General features: G+C 43.1%; 4 protein-coding genes across 7 annotated transcripts; 1 reads left to right on the top strand and 3 right to left on the bottom strand.

The window, feature by feature from the left end:
* Nucleotides 1–900: 900 nt before the first annotated feature.
* On the bottom strand, nucleotides 901–3,052 carry LOC103722643. The gene is made up of 3 exons (XM_008813273.4): nucleotides 2,727–3,052; nucleotides 2,301–2,629; nucleotides 901–1,288 (listed from the first exon to the last, which is right to left on the bottom strand). The coding sequence occupies exons 2-3, from the start codon at nucleotides 2,557–2,559 to the stop codon at nucleotides 1,119–1,121; spliced, it is 429 nt and encodes a 142-aa protein (XP_008811495.2). The 5' UTR covers nucleotides 2,560–2,629; nucleotides 2,727–3,052; the 3' UTR covers nucleotides 901–1,118.
* Nucleotides 3,053–5,817: 2,765 nt separating this feature from the next.
* LOC103722639 (polycystic kidney disease protein 1-like 3) lies at nucleotides 5,818–10,072 on the bottom strand. 2 transcript variants are annotated; one of them, XM_039124129.1, is made up of 7 exons: nucleotides 9,064–10,072; nucleotides 8,702–8,957; nucleotides 7,391–7,600; nucleotides 6,639–7,311; nucleotides 6,415–6,521; nucleotides 6,254–6,297; nucleotides 5,818–6,128 (listed from the first exon to the last, which is right to left on the bottom strand). In XM_039124129.1, the coding sequence occupies exons 1-7, from the start codon at nucleotides 9,235–9,237 to the stop codon at nucleotides 6,069–6,071; spliced, it is 1,524 nt and encodes a 507-aa protein (XP_038980057.1). In that variant the 5' UTR covers nucleotides 9,238–10,072; the 3' UTR covers nucleotides 5,818–6,068. The 2 variants fall into 2 exon arrangements, with proteins under 2 accessions (XP_038980057.1, XP_008811486.1); XM_008813264.4 differs by having other exon boundaries at nucleotides 6,244–6,297; nucleotides 9,064–10,070.
* Nucleotides 10,073–10,354: 282 nt separating this feature from the next.
* On the top strand, nucleotides 10,355–15,041 carry LOC103722638. Of its 3 annotated transcripts, none has more exons than XR_606497.3 (5): nucleotides 10,355–10,853; nucleotides 11,709–11,887; nucleotides 13,546–13,879; nucleotides 14,064–14,272; nucleotides 14,558–15,041. XR_606497.3 is itself a non-coding variant. In XM_008813261.3 (5 exons), exons 1-4 carry the CDS (start codon nucleotides 10,434–10,436, stop codon nucleotides 14,142–14,144), a joined length of 1,014 nt encoding a protein of 337 aa, XP_008811483.1. In that variant the 5' UTR covers nucleotides 10,355–10,433; the 3' UTR covers nucleotides 14,145–14,176; nucleotides 14,558–15,041. The 3 variants fall into 3 exon arrangements, 2 of the variants coding, with proteins under 2 accessions (XP_008811483.1, XP_008811482.1); XM_008813261.3 differs by having other exon boundaries at nucleotides 14,064–14,176; XM_008813260.3 differs by having other exon boundaries at nucleotides 14,064–15,032.
* A 921-nt stretch (nucleotides 15,042–15,962) lies between these two features.
* Nucleotides 15,963–18,041, bottom strand: LOC103722637 (tubulin beta-8 chain-like). The gene is made up of 3 exons (XM_008813259.4): nucleotides 17,552–18,041; nucleotides 16,972–17,241; nucleotides 15,963–16,883 (listed from the first exon to the last, which is right to left on the bottom strand). Exons 1-3 carry the CDS (start codon nucleotides 17,943–17,945, stop codon nucleotides 16,207–16,209), a joined length of 1,341 nt encoding a protein of 446 aa, XP_008811481.1. The 5' UTR covers nucleotides 17,946–18,041; the 3' UTR covers nucleotides 15,963–16,206.
* Nucleotides 18,042–18,249: the final 208 nt, after the last annotated feature.

An 18,249-nucleotide genomic window follows, 5' to 3' on the forward strand; every position in this document is an offset into this window, starting at 1 on the left:
ATGGACCAAATCAAATAAAAAAAGGGACTAGTTTGCTTAGCTAGCCTAGTGACGGGACATTACGTTGAAACTTAATGCGTGGAAGAGCGTCTCAGCAAAAGAACCAACTTACTGCCGTGCAAGGAAAACACCAGCTGGCACCATACCATCACACCAACTATATTTTATCACCTTGCAATAATGATGCTTTGCTTCTAAAGTGGCGTGGTGAGGCAAGCCTTTACTTCGTAATGAAGAACCTTGAATTTGGTATTTTACCAGTAAACTAGCCTTCACTCCTAATCCGTCCATTTCCTCTCTCCAAAACGAAGAACCCCCTACCGTAACAATTAAGCACCGTATCACCCATACCCTCAAGCCATGATCTTGCAGATGTCTCGATATGATAGTACAGTCCTATTTAATTATTTGCTTGCTGGGGAGGCAACCTATCAGACGTTGACAGGCATTGTAATTTTTTTTGAACCAAGGTAGTGTTTATATAATAAATCCTCGTCATCGCAAGGCATCACACGAGAACATTAATTCGATGTTGTTCGCTCCTAACTTGCACCATGGACTTTATAATACAGCGACCACACTCCTTAGAGATTATCTTCTAGTCTCTTGAGCGGTGATATCCCTCAAAATTAGAACCCTCTTAATTCTGCGAACCTGCTTTATAAATCCTGAGTTTGAATCTTAGAGCAGCCTAATTACTGAAGGGACGAGATTCTCCGGGTGGAGTCCCTCCTAAACCTTTTTTTCTTTTCAAAAAACCACACCAAATCATGTCGGGATTTCTGACTTCCAAGTGAAGCTTTAATGCCCACAAAAATCATGATGACAATGCAAATGTTGGCCAGGATGAAACTAAATAAGCTATAATTGAGATGGCAAGTACATATTAGGAACCGAATATGTGAAGAATGTAAATGCTTATTGTAACCAACAAATTCAAATACAAATATCCACGTAGTTCCACACTCTGACCAGCTAACTATTCCTCGAAAAAAGCACACCACCTCATGTATATATATCGAGTGCGCAAGAATCCCACCCGTTTTCTTCCTTATTTTTATTTTTTTTCTGATGAGCAAATAATAATCTTTGTATTAGAATACACAAGGGGAAAAATTTTAGGGTGAAGCAGGGGGGAAGGCCATGGGGGCAGGCGCAGCTGCTGCATCCAATTTGCTCACGACCCCACCGGCGACCGGGCCGGGCGCAGCCCCAGAACTGAGAAGCTCCACCATCGCCCGGCGAGGATTCACACGCCGCGCCTCGCACAGCTTCGGCAGGAACACACCTGTTACACATCAATATATATATATTCGTCAGTAAGATGAAAAAAATCTCACGCTACCGCTTTCCAACTAAGCTGCTACTTGTTTGAATTGATTTAAGCCAACATGCATTCCCTTTTTTTTTTCTTTATTTTTTTTTGAAGCCAACACTTATTTGACCGGTGGTCAGATTAGTGTTTCATAGATCCATATGTAGGGCTAATTTTATATTGCTTTGGACTGGGTCATTAAATTTAACCTATTCAAGATTTTAAATGTTTCTGTTATGATTTACGTCCCTACTTTTTTTTTCTTTTTTTTTGAGAGATAGAATTCAAGTCCCTAGTTATTATAGGTCGAAAGAATGGCCATTGAAAAAGAATGTCCTTTTACCAAAAAAAAAAAAGAAAAAGAATGTCACGAATTCCTGTTGAATAGGAGGTCAAGATTTTCCAAGAATAACCGAGGGGTTTCATAAAGGAAATACATTTCTTAACAAATAACAGTCATCAATTCAAACCATGCATGCGACTAAGCAGACCCATCTTATCATTGTATGTCACATGGTGAAACAAAGCCAGGCCGGCTCCCAAAGAGCAGCTCTAACCCGAGCTTAGATGAGGTCATGTCCGTCTAAAATTGCAATTCTTTTCATAAAAAAAATGCTGGATGGTAATTTTGTTTTTCAGAAGAGGTAAAAAGAAAATGGAAACGACTAAATTATCATGGATCCGGTGGCTTGGGTGATACTTAAATATACGGTTTCCTAGGTTGATATCTTTCCGGCTCACACCCAATCACTCGTGGACCAGGACTACACCCGCGGCGCCTAAGTCGGCTAGGCATGGCAGGTTTTCTTCAATAATTAATTCTCAAATCTAAACACTGATTAGGAATCATGGGGTTTTTTTTTTTTGTTTGATTGAAATCACCTAAATTACGGAAACATGGATGCATGCGACACGCGGCGATAGGTTTTTCGGAGCAATTTAGCCGATACGCGCTCATGTTGTGTAAGGCAGGCGTTTCTCTTACCTTCTCCGGCGGCGAGGTTGAAATAGAGGTCGACGATGTTGGGGCAGTTCCGGTGGCACGCCGGAGAGCAGAGCTTCTCGGTGAACTGCGGCTCCAGGAGAGAGTCGGACGAGATCCCCACCGAGTTGCGGTCCACGCCGCAGGCCCTCACGCACTCGTCCGTCTCGATCCACGCCGACATCCGGTGCACCACCACGTCCGACGTCCGGCATTGGTATTCGGTGGCCCCCCGTTGTGTGGGGTGCTCTCCAGCACGCATCTCTTTGACGACGACGAGATCGCAAACGCACACAGGTCTTGCGGCAAATCCTCGCAAATCACCCCCGCCGCTATAGCAGTGCAAAAAAACATACCAATTAGTATTGCTTTGCCCTAGAAAAATATAGAGCATGAGATAGTTCGTAGTGGTCCTTCAATCTTACATACCTAGGGCAGAGGGGAGGAGGAGGAGGGGGAGGGAGAGAAGAAAGGCCATGGCCATCATCTTGGAAGATGAAGATGACGAAGCCATCGGTGGTAGGTTTTTCTTTGTCCTTCCTATTTCGATCTCTGCGTCTTCGGAGTAAACCTCGGAGAGATTGTAATTTGGGTGATGGGAATGAGGAATGTATTGGTCGGAGAATTGTGAGTTGGGAGACGGTGTGGGGATAGTGTTGGGTGGCTTTATAGAGCGCAAATGCTCCAACGACTTCGTCTTCTTCTTGAGGCTTAACGCATTTTTTTTTTTTCCTTCCTAACTTTCCTAGCGCGGTTTTGGTAGGCACGGCATTGAGCGATTCCAACAGGCGGCCACCAAGACCAGAGAGAGATCCATTACGTGCCGCGCACGCGTTCGCGGCAAGTCTGACCTGAGATCTCGGAAGGCCAGATAGCGGGGCCACGTCGTGTTAACCATCTGACTCACGCGTTTCCACCTAATTAGTAATGTATAGTCGCATATTGTTGACTGCGTTCGGTTCTATAGATGGACGCATGGCATTGGAAGATTCGGAAGCTTTGGAATTGTCCGAGGGGCGAAGCATTCAAATGTCTGAACCTTCCTTCCATATTCGGCGTGCATCCGAACTAATAGAAGCTCTCGTGGAGGCCAATTGGCACTTGGCAGGCAAGTTAATTAGGATATCGAAGTCGGACTACGCTTGCCGGTGACCTAAATAGTCGCATCCTCCCCATTGGGCGAAGCCATTGACACTAGTAGCCAGTTAGGTTCCGAGCTAATTCAATGTGGAACCATGCCTTCCATGTGGCGCCTGTTAATTGTACTACTCATATACGTAGATTTGAATCCAGCGGCCGCCACCTGCCGAAATTTGAGACCGCTCGCGAGAGATAGCGCGTGGTGAGCGGTGACGGGGAGAGGCAGGTGGCAATCCTCTGTTGCCACGAGGCTGCTTCAACAAAGGGATATTTGTCGTCTAATTCGGTATGGTGTGTCGCAAACTACCTCAGGAGAACCAGCTGGATCATCGGATGCCCTGCCAAGTGGCTGGTCCAGGATCTCATAATTCATCGTGCCTCCTACTTGATTCCGATTAGGATATAAGAACCGGACGGCTCCAACATTCACGTATGCACACTTGTCAGCTCGAATCAACTCCACATGCATAATGCTCAGAAAGCTTCCTCTGCATTTTATCCAAGACACTGCTGAAAGCGTTTTAGGAACCGGAATTTGAGGAGCTCCTCGAGCTAAATCGAATCATTATTCCTTTCTTCTGAGCTCCCCGGGGAAGTAATGATGACATAAACTTTTTCTTTAGTGATCAAAATACATATGACGTGCATAAAGCTTAAGCTTTTTTGGATTCCACATGTTTTCTTGTAACAAACTGTTCAAAAAAGCGCATCTGGGCTCTGCGTCCAACCTTTGTGTCAACAAGTGGAAAAAACACCTCTATTACCACACATAGCGAGAGTACCGAACAATCCTTTCAGAAAACAAAAGCGTTGATATTTTGCAACTCTCGTCACACGGGTCCAAGGACTCTACACAGATTTAGTGCAATGGTAAAGCAGCATATATTTTATTTTCGAAACGAGGAGAGGTTAATCTTCACCATGCATTCTATATCCATTCCGCCGCTTACAAGAAGGCTGATTCCAACCTCTTTTTTTGTTTTACAACATATAATAGACAAGCATAGCAGCATTAACGGTCAATTATTCCTGAGGTCTTAATTGCTGGCTGGATCCGAACATCTTTCAACTTTTCCCTGTCACCAGAGATTTTAATTCAAGATGGATAAATTAATTGAATACAATATATATATTTAAGTCTTAACGCCTTTGTGTTTTAACAAAGTCCAATAAGTGTTACATGGGAGCACGTACGCTAGCTAGCTTAGTATCTTGCTAGATGTAGAGTTAAAACCGGGCCAGCTCAAGGCTTTAGAGTGGGTATAGGCTTGTCTTTTTTTTTTTTTTTTGTATTTATGGATTCAAGCCCAAGACCAATCAACTTGCCCGATGCCCGATTTGTAGCCGGCCCAGGCACAATGGCTAGATGACTTTGACGATGTACTTAGATATGGATTCCATAAAAAAACACATGAAAGAAGTATAAGCTCAGGGTGGAGGTTGCATGCTTCAAAAAACTTTTTGAGACATATACCCCTAGGTTACTAGAGAGATAAGTGCTAGGTATTCGACTCTATAAATTTATTATTATCTTGCTGGCAATAAGCAGGTCCTAATAAATATGAGTGACCCGATGAACTAATCCTTCTAGAAGCTCACATATATCCTACAGTAGTTGGTGCTTGTACTTGTCAAGACGGTAGCGCCAGTACCAGCTGTGGGACGACAAGCTGAGGCCGCCCGATACATGTCAGCTCTAATCGGGAGTCTGCTGGGCTACTTCCACCGCGCGCTGCTCTGCGGCGGGATCAGTATTCAGTGGCCACCCCCGGGACAAAAAGAGCAAACAACGGCAAGCTGAGGCTTCTCTACGAGTGCGCTCCCATGAGCTTCATCGTGGAGCAGGCCAGTGGAAAGAGATCCGCTGGCCGCCAGAGGATTCTCGACATCAAACCTCAAGAGGCGATTCCGATTATAGATTATTAGAATTTAGAACCCATTCTCATGCGACTTTTTAACTCTGCTTTTCTCATTCCTTTCTCTCCTTGTGAGCTTGGCAGATTTATCAAAGAGTTCCACTCTTCATTAGAAGCGCGGAAGAAGTAGAGAAGCCGGAGAAGTTCCTGGCATGAACATTCATGAATTCCCAACTTCTCCCAAGCAATCAATGTTCGCTCGGTTTATCTAGATGATGAATGGTCTTCTCTCTAAGAGACATTTAAAACCAGATGTGCAAACGTTGAAAGTCTAAAGTTTGTTTTGGGAAGGTAAAACCAACCCTGTTCATTTTTCGATGTTGTTACTAAAATACTATTGGATATACTGCTTAACGTGAAGAGCCTCTTACGTTTTGGTAGACGTGCATCAATCAACTTATAATTTACGGTATACACGCAACACCACCAGCGACATGATGTAAATTGCAATACAAATAATCTCATGAAACAACGTCAAAATACTCATGGAACTGAATTTTGGTACTCCCAGATTGGATGATTAAATGGCCCTGAATTCTGAATATGAGAGCTTAGAGCACAGCCTACACATCAATATTAAGGTGAACAAATAAGTGGTGAAAAGGATACAAATTATATACACATCGCTAAATCTAGTGCTTCAGTGACGGAGCAATAGGTTAGAACACTGAGGAATCATCTCAGCGTAATTTCTAGATTATGCAAGTCGGCTTTATCATCCACTACAAGTTTGATGAACTTCTTTGTTCAAATGAGCAATCTCTTCTGTTTTTAGCTGCAAAATACATGGTAGTTCATTAGCTAAACGGAGAGGTTCAAACACAGAAAGCATGAATTCATTTTCTTCAGAAGAAAAAAAAAGAATGGAGCGAACCATGATGACCGCTTACCAGGACTTACAATTTTGACTCGCTTCGTTAGAGTCCTCACCGACATTACAGAATCTGCAGCAGTTGGCAAGAAAGCAATCGAAAGAGGTAAAAATTTAGGATAACAAGTTGAGCATTCAGCAGCACAAACTAGGACGATATAAATCTCATAGACGATATAGGTCTTATAACCTTGAATATTCAAGTCTTCTGAAAGAACACCAGATACAGTTGACATAGAAAAATCAGGTAAAACTTTGTTCGTCTCCAAACATCCATTGCCTGCATTCTCCTCGAACCTGTGTATGATTTCCAAAGCAAAAAAAAGTTAAGAGACCATGTAACAATCAAAAAATTATCCACAAGGGAAAAATAAATCTCAAGGAAATAGAAAAGAAAGGATATAGGATTTGCACCCAGGAATTAAATCAGCATAATCAGTAGGTAGCTGGCATGAAGGAATTCTTTCACAGTCAAGATCAATATCAGCTAGCAGTTCAGAGAAGGAGAAATCGCCATTAAAGATATCAAAATCTGGAAGATCAAGGTCAAAGCTTTCTGAGATTTCTCCTTCTGATGAAGAGGTAGAAGTAGAACCGTCGATAGCAACTGGAACTTCGGAACCCATTTGCACATCAGGGTTATCAAAATCCAGCCTCCCTTTCACATGCTCTCTTCTGCTCATCTTCTTTGAATTTGATTTGTATGGTGAATTAATATGATAGCTCCGTTCGATAGCATAATAACCTGTAACTTTGAGAGGACTGACAATAATAGTTTCAGATGAAATTAAGGTGCAATTGGATGAAGGAATATCCTGCAAGATGCTAGCATCAGTGATTTGACAGGATGTATTTTCTGGTGGAGAAACTGATTTGTCAGCTTGAGAAGGAAGTGGTTGTGGAGGGGTTTTAGGAGAAGAATTGGCCTGAGGCTCAAGTGGCTGCTTGAATAGGCTCCTTGCAACAGCGGATCCTTGGACTGGAGAAGAAACTATAGGATTGTTGATGGATGCTGACCGGAAAGCTGAAGTCTCCATACTATCTTGCTTGTCACTGGGGGGTGTCACTTGTGAGGGTAATGAAATACCTAAAAGAACCATAAAGAAATATCTTTATAAGAAAGAACATGGAAATGGTCATATACCTATTCAGGACATAAGAGTTACCTCCGGTCACAGATGATTCAGCAGATGGTTGAGTGCATGACTTTTTTGTAGCTGGAGGAACTCGAGGAGCAGACTTGGAAGCTTTTCTCTTATTAGCATATGAAGAGTTAGGTATTGGAGTTGAAAATTTGGGGGGTTCAGCTGCTTTGTTTGTAAGCATGGTAGCTGGCTGTGCATTAGTAATAGCAGCAGCTCCATTTACCATACAGCCTGCATGTGTCGAAGTCATCTTAATTAAACTTCAGATGGATCATTTTATTTTCAATGTTGGCAGCTGAGCATGTAACAGCTCAATGCACATACAATAAGACATTAATCTAGCAGCATATAGGTTCAGATATGAAGATGGATCTCGTATGTGCCCAAATCTTGTTATACCAAATGCATGTTAACATCATGTTTCTTAACCTCAAAGATAATGTAACCTCGATAGGATCAGTCAAGAAAGATATGTGAGCAAACAAATTTTTTTTTTCGAATAAAGGGAAGCAAAAAGGAGCCACCTGGCTTTTATTAATATAGATAAAAGAATTTACAACTTGGAAGAGAGAACAAGATTAGTTAGAAAGAAATAGGGATGAATAATAAGAGCCCAAATGAAAAATCAGACAATAAGAAGAGAGTCAGGAGTATCCTCGATTTTGATCCAAATTCTCCCAACATAGCACAACATGAGATTCATACACATCCAAAAAATCTACTATCAAGCTAAAATATATGACTTCAACAGAGTCTTCTTCAGAGGGGAGAAATACAGAGGGAGATGCCATTTATCATCGCCAATGTTTGAACTCTGCACCTCTCCCATGCAGAGAGGGATAATGACAAACTAAGCCAAGGTTGGTTGAAGACAACATGGCAAGTTTTGCAAGGATCCTATTGTTGAACACATTGTAATCCAAACTATTATACTTGCAACAACCCACATTCATCCACAATGCAACTTAGAGACCGATGACTACTTCCATACGCAACTTAAGTAATAAAACTCCACGATTTCCATTATGTGTAAGAGAAAATTCAGCAGTGTACTTGATCCCCCTTGCCAATATAACATTGAGATCTTGCAGAGTATTGTGCTTTGGATTTCCTTTCACATTGATCAATCATTTCCATCTCTACTCTATCCTAGATCTAGATCCGTGCGAATCATCTTAAATTAGTCGCACGAGAAAAAGGACAAACAGTTGCGTGGCATGGGAGAAAGGCCAATGCCAAGTAAGATGAAGAGCAGGATTCTTTAGATTACAGCTCGCAGGAAAAATAACCAATCTACACAATGATGGAGCGATCTAGTAGATCTAATCGTACCTGGAGGAGAACCGCTGCTGTGGTATGATGCTGGAAGAAGCGGGGCCACCGGCGTCGCCACAAACTGAGGAGGAAGCAGTGGGGGAGGAGGAGGAAGAGCAGGAGGCCCAGCAGAGTGGTAGGCCAGCATCACATCTTGCATGCCCTGCAACGCCATCTCCACCCTCCACTTCTCCTGATCCACCATCATCCTCTTCTCCTTCAAGCTTATGTACTCGTCCAGTATCTCCCCCAACCCCAGCAGCCCCTTCGGCACCTGTGCATTTTCCTCCCAGCGTGAGGATGATCTACCACGCTATAAGGGAAGGGAAGAAGGGAGAAGCAAGAGAGAAGATTTATCAGGAAGGGATCAGGGGCCCCACCTCTTTGCCCTTGGTTTTGGAGAAGAGATCGGAGGCTTCGGCTCGGAAGGCGGCGAGGGTGTCGGTGTAGTTGTTGTCGGCGAGATAGCGGTCGACGATGAAGGCGATCTGGACAGGGGTGACCTTCCCCTTCCCTATATTCTCATGCTTCCTGACCTTGTGCTGCTTCGCCATGGCGGAGAACTAGGAGAGGATTGAAGGAATGCATCCATGGCCAGAGAGGTTATTATAAGTCGAAGAGGAGAGAAAATGGAGGGAAAGAAGATGAGGAGGTAAAAGGAAGCGGGAGTTTTCGAAAAGCTTTGGGAAGAGAGGAGGGAGGGAGGGGTTGGTAAAAGAAGAGAGAGGAGAAGGGCGGGGTGATACACACTTGATTAACAAACGCACCGCCCAGTCAGACCCCGAATATTTGACATCCGGGCCCTCCGGCTCAAATGAGCGCTAGTTGATGGATTTTATTATTATTATTATATTTTTTTTCGATGCAAAGCGGGCGTAAGCCAAAATTACAGACGTAGTAGTCTACAAATACTTGTCTTTCCACAAAAGATGCTGAAGATCTGGAGGGGATCCTTGCAACATGAGACAAGATATCAGCAGAGAAAACAACTGCTAACTTAGCCATATCCCAGGATGTGTCATTAGTGATGAAATCACTTAAACGAGTATCAGCAAGTTGCGCCTCCATGTTCAGGAAAGTAGGCCAAGCAATTAAAGGAATGGTAGAGCGCCAGGGGGTTTGAAGAACATGAGTATTCGCTCCGGAACCTGTAAGTCATAAAAACTGAAATTGGATATAATGAGAAAAATAGATCTCAGAATAAAGGAAAAACAGGACGTGAAGATTGAACAAGTGGGATTTTCGAGGGTGGTAGAGCTCAAATGTGGTGGCGCGTTAAGTGGAGGAGAACTCAAGTATTTAAAGGGTTTTGGATAGGGGATAGACTTGAGGTTGTTGCATCCGCTCGTAATTCTTGCGGTGGTTGTTCTTGCGGTGGTTGAGTGCAACCCAACGGCTGGCAGCCGTTCGAACATCTGTAGAATCTACAGTAACGATAGTTGTTGTGGCCTATCCGCTCAACTGAAGAGTAGGGAGAAGAAGTAGAGGATCGCGATCACGATCCTCTATTTCGATCACTTCATCTCGATTTGGATGATGGGCTGTAGTTGGTTGGGCCTGCTACTTACAGTCCAACACGGCCCATTAGAGGACAAAAACTGACACGGTGGTTGCCTGAGCATGATCCATCCCCCCGCCCCCGCGTTGCAGCAGCTACTTGGACGGTCAAGATCGAAATCAAGATGACGAGGAAGCGCTAAAGCAAAGGTGGGTAGCAGCGATAAGATCGGGGCTGGGATCGGTAGGGGATATGCAGCAAGGCCTTCTCCTGCTCCAATGGCGTCCTCCGGTCTCATCTCCTCGCCTCCCCCTCTCGCTCGGCGGTACCACCCGGTACTCCTTGAGAGCGTCGGCGGCCACCGGGATCTCGGCCGGCGGGGGCGGGGGCGGCGGTGAGCTGACGGCGAGGGAGAGGAGGCAGCTGAGGAAGGAGCGGAGGGAGAGCAAGGCCGAGAGCGGCAACTGGAGGGAGGAGGTGGAGGAGAGGCTCCTCAAGAAGCCCAAGAAGAGGCGGGGCTCCTGGATGGAGGAGCTCAACCTCGACAACCTCGCCCGGCTGGGCCCCCGGTGGTGGGTCCTTCGCGTCTCCCGGGTCACCAGTCTTGGTCAGGAGGCCGTCGACCGCCTCGCTGGCTCCCTCGCCAGGAGTTTTCCGGATCTCGAGTTCAAGGTATCTTTATAATAGAAAACAAAAAGCTTAAGATAAGCAAACTCCCTCCCTCTCTCTTTCTCTCTCTCTCTCCACCCCCCCCCCCCCCCCCCCCCCCTCTTCTTCTCTGAATAAAGAGAGGATAAATTCAACCAAATTCAATATAAGTAACACTCCTGGCTCATTTAGATGTTCACGGCAATAGATATTTTCTTTTAACACTTTCCCAACAAACAAGGATCCACCATTCCCTTTTATTTTCAAAAAAAAAGTCCTAAACCTTTCAACTGTATGACCATTGTATCCTTGTATTGGACGATGTCTTTGTAACCTTTCACTAAGAACACTGCCATCAGCTTCATTTGCATTGATCTTGATGCTGTTATGCTTAGTCTGTTGGAAATTTGTAGTTGTGATAATTTCCTCTAACTCAATTGATTAACAACTTTCTAACATGACCAAGAAATAGTACAAAAGCTGCAAGTTCCACCCACTCTGCAACTCTCTAACATGACCAAGAAATTGTTAAGCTTCATTTGGCTTCTCATACATGCAGGAAACTGTTAAATAACTAATCAAGAGGAATCTTCAGAATAAAAAAAAAATACAACGTAGGCTAGAATAGGAGACTTGCAGCGTCAATTATGCTATTTGGAATATGTTGCAACTTTTGGGTTTGTCCATGCTTTTAAAAATATTATGCTTTGCAAGTATTGCTTGCAAGTTATAATGATGTAGACTTGTAGTAGGATGGTTAATTCTTATCTGGTGGTAACACAAATGTAGTACATAACAAAGTGGTCTTAGATTCATCCTCATCATTCTGACACACATAGGGGGGAAAGATTATGCTCATGAAAGTATATTTTTGTCCAGGTTTATTATCCAACTGTGAGGGAGAAAAAGAAATTAAAGAATGGCTCTTACTCTGAAAAGTCAAAGCCCCTTTTTCCTGGTTGTGTCTTCCTGTACTGTATACTGAACAAGGAGATTCATGACTTTATTAGAGAATGCCGTGGCATTGGAGGCTTTGTAGGATCCAAAGTTGGAAATACGTATGTGGCATCCATCCCTACCTAATGTTCTTTTACCCAGAACAGTATTCATTTTGACCATTCAGCATACTCTGTTTTATTTTTTTTGAAATTTGCAGGTTAAAGTAGGGTTTATTCTGGTTTTTGAAATGATGGTTGCATGTAGTAGCTATTGACCAAGTGACACTGTATCGTAGGAAAGGCAGTATGATTCTAGAATACATTTATCAAATACAAGCCAAGAAGACTTATTTGATTCTCTTTTACTTACAACATATATAGATGTCGATCCTACCCATCAATAACTTTTTGCATCATTTTTAGGTTGGCTTCTGCCACCTGTTAATATCTGAATTGTTTGCTTATTAATCTTTCAATCAAAGTGGTAGTCAAATAAGATTACTTCTTTTTTCTTTTACTCCACAATGGTACTCCATTATCAAATACAATTCTTTCTCCATTTTTTTATGCTTGTGGGCATACAGGTATGGATGCAATGCAGGTGCATGTGATTCAATAGATATTCAAAGTTGTCAAGTAACTATTAGTTATTAGGTTCATCTCCTGTAACCTACATTTTTTCCTATTCACTTGCATTTTGCTTCCACAAAGAACATGGAACTGCCTCGGTTTAATCATCTGTTGTAACATTCTCCTGTTTAGCCTATTATCAAATCAGTCCCAACCCAGTCTTGTGATTGGCCATCATTTGTAACCAATAGGAAATAAAAAATACTCCTTAAGACTTAATTTATATGTGGCTCTGATATTTGTCCTCTGGTTTGCATGAATTGGCATGTATGTTTTTACTTCTTTGTTATGCGAGATCAGGTGACAAGAGACTTGAAGTGCCTTCTTTCCCTAATCGTGCTAAACTTCTAATGGTTGTTGTATTAGTACAATTTGACCTGATCTCTAATGCTTGTGTAGTTGATGAACCGAATGCTGGTTTCCAATGAGGCTTTTGCTGAGATCATTTTTTCTTTTGCCAATTGTATATTATTTGTTTGGTTTTACGATATGGGTGATAAACCCCTCTGTATCCTGTTCTTGAATGATGCCCAACTAGATATGACACCACTACTTATCAATAGTTAAGAACATCTAGGCTCTTCAATTTTGTTCTTAAATTACCTGGTCTCTTTTGCTTTTTAAACATTTGGTTTCAGCTCCAGTTCACTTATTTATACCAAATGTCACAAGAAAGGACCTAGGGGGCTATAAATATCTGTTACAGCTCACTCATCTGTCGTTTCTGGATCATAATCGACAAGCTTAATAATGCATTAAAGGGTTGTTTTTGCTTTACAAAGAAGAGCATCGCAAGTAACTAGGAATTTAGTCATCTACATTTTTAAGGGCATCAATCTGCTATTGTCTTTATGTCATGGTATGAAGTCTGGCATACATGACACATGGCACACAAGAACCTGTTGTGAGTTGTCACCTACTGCTGAAGGATTTCTAAATCAAACTGGTTAGCTAGGGGATGGACATAAGCTGGTTCATAACTTTCAGTTTCTTAATATAGATGAACTACTCCAGTTTTCCAATGTAATGCCTTTGGTTTGTTATGAAAAGTTCAAAGTGATGGGATGTGCTAGGCATCTGAATTCTTTTGTTCAGTACTCTGAATGCGCCATCTTTTCTTTGGGTTGCTCTTTTTTCCAACTTCACAGCAAACGGCAGATTAACAAGCCAAAGCCTGTTTCACTTAATGAGATGGAAGCAATCTTTCAACAAGCTAAAGAAGAACAAAAGAAATCTGACCAAGCATTTGAAGAAGAAGAATGCACACGGAATCTCAGCTCATGCTTAGATTCTGGGAACAGTCTGAAATCTATAGCAGATGATAAGCATAGAAACCGCTTAAAGAAAGACCATTCTACAGCTAACCTGTTAAATGGAGAGAATTCCAAGCATCTTGCCCCAGGTGTAGGTGTTCGTGTTCTTTCCGGGCCTTTTACAGAATTCACGGGTCGTCTGAAAGAGCTGGACCATAAAAGCAGAAAGGTACCACTGAATGATATGCGGATGTTATCTTGACCTTGAAATTTTTTATATATTATGATAACTCAGTGACTTGAATAATAAGATAATCAGTTGATCCAAGACATGATGGCCATTTTAAGGATGATCATAATTTTGGGCTGTTATCTTGAACATATGTAACTTGTGAAGCATTTTCTTCCTGCAGGCCACTGTTGGATTCATGTTGTTTGGCAAAGAGACCTTTGTGGATTTGGAAGTTGATCAAATTGTTGCAGAAACTGCATAGCGGTTATAGGACCTTTCTTTTGAGCTCTCAATGTATGTATTTTCATTAATGATGCTATAGGAAGTACCAATTAGATACCTGGAAACAAAGCCAAAAACGAATGAAGTTTTAAGTAATTTGAAAACAAGGTATTGCTTTGTCTATGATATCACTGGTGGTCTGGTTATAATTTACATGCCATAATACATGCATCTTTATTTGTTGAACTATTGGCCTTAATCTAGACTTCAGCTGGGAAAAGAAATACTTGTTATGCTTCACTTCATAGTTCAGATATTCTGCGACTTGCACGGATGAATATTTATGACCCTATGATCACATGAACAATTTCATTGCAGAAAATTGCTCGAATTTGTTGCTGAGTGATGCTCTGTGCTTTTCTTAAATTGGCTTGGTTTTGTGGTCTTGAGCAGGCTAAGCTCCCTCAGCTTTTGGCCATACTTCAATGGGAGAACAACTTTCTTCATGGATGGAACTTACATTGCGGAGCCACTAATTTTGGCAGCTAGAATTCAGTGATGGGCAACCAGGCTCAGGCAACTGGATAATCCTGCAAAGTTTTAAGTTGGATGGAGAGTTGTTTAATCATAATAAATTATCGTAAAGAAGTTGGTGGCTGTCAATGAATGATTCAGATTTTTGTCCCAAACAATGTTGGCAACTTGAATGGAGTTGCTAGCCTACTACATTCATTACTTTGTATTCTATGATCCATTGCTTCTGCATAACAAAATGTTCATATGGTAGTTCTTTCAAAGCAATGAGCCCAGCAACTAGGAAGGCAATGGTGAAGCTATATAATTCTCAGCTCACCAATATGACAGGGAGCAAAGAATATGTTTTATTATGTAGAAGATTGACAGTAAAGATCATGTTTTTTGTTTGATATTTTGTGTACATTCAGTATTCTGTGGATCCTAAATCGAAAATGGTGGATGGAAGGGCGTAACGAGTCCTATATGAAGTAAAAGGACAGTTGCTGGGCCAAGGAAAATGTGCCTGGTAGATGGAACATCCGGAATACTTTTGCATGTTCCCTTTAATAGCTGAAATACTATTCTGTCTGAGTAGGAAAATTTTTCCCAGCTTGTTCAATTCGAATCTCTCAAAAGAAAATAAGTTATAGTTTTCGGAAGTTTAGCTTATTGTCTTATGCGGCAGATGTCTCTTTTGGATTCTGTCTATCTAGTCCTACTTTTGGATCAAACACTGGTCATTGCTTGCATATTTTCCCTAAACATTTCCTATGCTATTTCTTTCTTAGGTTGAATTTGATGGGAGAACCCACCAATAATAGAGTAGGGGGACCCTAGGGCACTAAATGTGTCGACCCTACAGTGTTTGCCTTGATGAAATGATCATATCCAATACGAATTAGCTACAGAACACAAAATCTGAGGACCACTTAGGGGCCTCTCTAGATGCCCTGAAGATACCTAGGAAGCCTCAGGGTTCATGAAAATTACATTTAGAATGTAGAGAGGGCCATCTGTCCGTGTAATTGTTTCATATGTCAATAAACAGAGAATGACATTAAAATCATTGGTAATATAAGTTGTGGTGCTGCAAGTTTTGTAGAAAACAATTTTGATAACACTGCATTCTTCTTATTGCGGAATGGTCATTGCAAGGGTGCCGTATCACCAAAAGCATGGGTGTAAATATGTCATGGGCCGTCCCAAGGTACATGAGCAGCGTCATTCCAAAACAAGGCCTAGGCCTTGAACTTGGACTTGGACTGCAATTTAGTCTTTTGCAAAAACTTGCAAAAAAAAAAAAAAACCAAATTAGCTTGACCAAGGAGGGCCCAAATACAAATGTTCCATGCAAATACCTTCATAAACATGGCGCCAAAGACACAATCTTGACACACAAGAAATTAATAATATTCATATCTCAAAATCAATATATATTTTCAACATCAGTTTATAACAGCAGTGAAGCCCAACCGTAGAAATCCGTACGGGGAGAAGAAAAGAGAGAGTCGGTTGCCCTTCCATCTGGGTGTCTAAATCTGGCAACTGGAAGTTGCAGTCCGCCGAAACCAGCAGTTGGGCCCCGATCACATCTCCTGACCCTCTTCTTCTTCCTCCTCATAGTATTCCTCCTCATCAGCAGTTGCATCTTGGTACTGCTGGTACTCCGAAACCAGATCATTCATATTACTCTCAGCCTCTGTGAACTCCATCTCGTCCATCCCTTCCCCTGTATACCAGTGCAAGAAAGCCTTCCTCCTGAACATGGCAGTGAATTGCTCGCTCACCCTTCGGAACATATCCTGAATCGATGTTGAATTCCCAATAAAGGTCGATGCCATCTTCAAGCCGGTAGGTGGAATATCACACACGGTGGACTTCACATTGTTGGGGATCCACTCCACAAAGTAGGAAGAGTTCTTGTTCTGCACGTTGATCATCTGCTCGTCCACTTCCTTTGTGCTCATCTTACCGCGAAACATGGCCGATGCTGTAAGGTACCTCCCATGGCGTGGGTCAGCGGCACACATCATGTTCTTGGCATCCCACATCTGCTGGGTCAGCTCAGGGACCGTGAGAGCACGGTACTGCTGTGACCCACGGGAGGTTAGCGGAGCAAAACCCACCATGAAGAAGTGAAGCCGTGGGAAGGGGATAAGGTTGACGGCCAGCTTTCGGAGGTCGGAGTTGAGCTGACCAGGGAACCTCAGGCAGCATGTTACTCCCGACATGGTTGCCGAGATCAGATGGTTCAAGTCTCCAACTGCTCAAAAGAAAGATCACGGGATCAGTCCAGAATGAAAGGAAAGTGCCAGATTCACACAAAGTTGTTGTTGAAGCAGGTGGCTTACAGCTGGGGGTCGTGAGCTTGAGAGTTCTGAAGCAGATGTCGTAGAGAGCTTCGTTGTCGAGGACCATGCATTCATCAGCGTTCTCCACCAGCTGGTGCACAGATAGGGTGGCGTTGTAGGGCTCGACGACGGTGTCGGAGACCTTAGGAGAGGGGAAGACGGAGAAGGTCATCATCATTCGATCCGGGTACTCTTCCCTGATCTTAGATATCAGAAGTGTCCCCATGCCCGACCCTGTTCCCCCTCCCAGGGAGTGGCAAACCTGGAAACCTGCAGAATTCCCGAGTTATTGCAAGCTTTATACAAATGAATAAAGGACGGTATAAAGCTGCCAAAATAGTGAGAATTTCCAATCATAAAGTAAAGATTCGCCAGATTTAGAACCCAAAAAGCTTCCAAAACTGCTTGGGATACGACAGGTCGCATGTTCAAAATATTTTATGATCAAGTGACTGCAACACGACCATCAACTAAAAATCAAGACCAATGCAGCGATTCCAAATTGGGGGAAGAAGGAAAAGGATGACAAATTAGGGGGAAATAACCGTAAAAATATTTTCCAGGGGAAAGGATGATATACCCTGCAAGCAATCGCAATTCTCTGCTTCCTTGCGGACCACATCGAGCACCGAATCAATCAGCTCGGCACCTTCGGTGTAGTGGCCCTTAGCCCAGTTGTTCCCCGCACCAGACTGCCCAAAGACAAAGTTGTCGGGGCGGAAGATCTGGCCGTACGGCCCGGACCGGATGCTGTCCATTGTGCCAGGCTCCAGATCCATGAGCACGGCTCGAGGGACGAACCGCCCACAGCTCGCCTCATTGTAGTAGACATTGACCCTCTCGAGCTGGAGATCGGAGCTGCCATGGTACCCTCCGGTGGCGTCGATGCCGTGCTCGGTACAGACCACCTCCCAGAACTTGGCACCGATTTGGTTGCCGCACTGGCCTCCCTGGATGTGAAGAATCTCGCGCATTTTCGACCAAAGAAACAGGCACGAGGAAGGAAAGAATATGGGGAGCAGCCGTATTGCAGGAGGAAGGTCCAGAAGAAAGGGAAATGGGGAGAGAGGGCAAGGATGGGCTCGCGTATAAATAAGGAGGAGCCCTAACGGCTAGTATCCTGTTTTTTATTTTTTTTTCCCTAAATTCTGCTCGAAATGGATGTCTACGGCCAGCTGGATGGAGCGGTGAGATTCAAACGGTTCGGAGAGCAACGGTCGAAAGCGACGGGGATTTCAAATTTCGAATTCTTGGGACAGCTGGATACAGCATGCAGGA

This window comes from Phoenix dactylifera, chromosome 3 (assembly GCF_009389715.1).
Source record: "Phoenix dactylifera cultivar Barhee BC4 chromosome 3, palm_55x_up_171113_PBpolish2nd_filt_p, whole genome shotgun sequence".
In the NCBI taxonomy this organism is placed as follows: domain Eukaryota; kingdom Viridiplantae; phylum Streptophyta; class Magnoliopsida; order Arecales; family Arecaceae; genus Phoenix; species Phoenix dactylifera.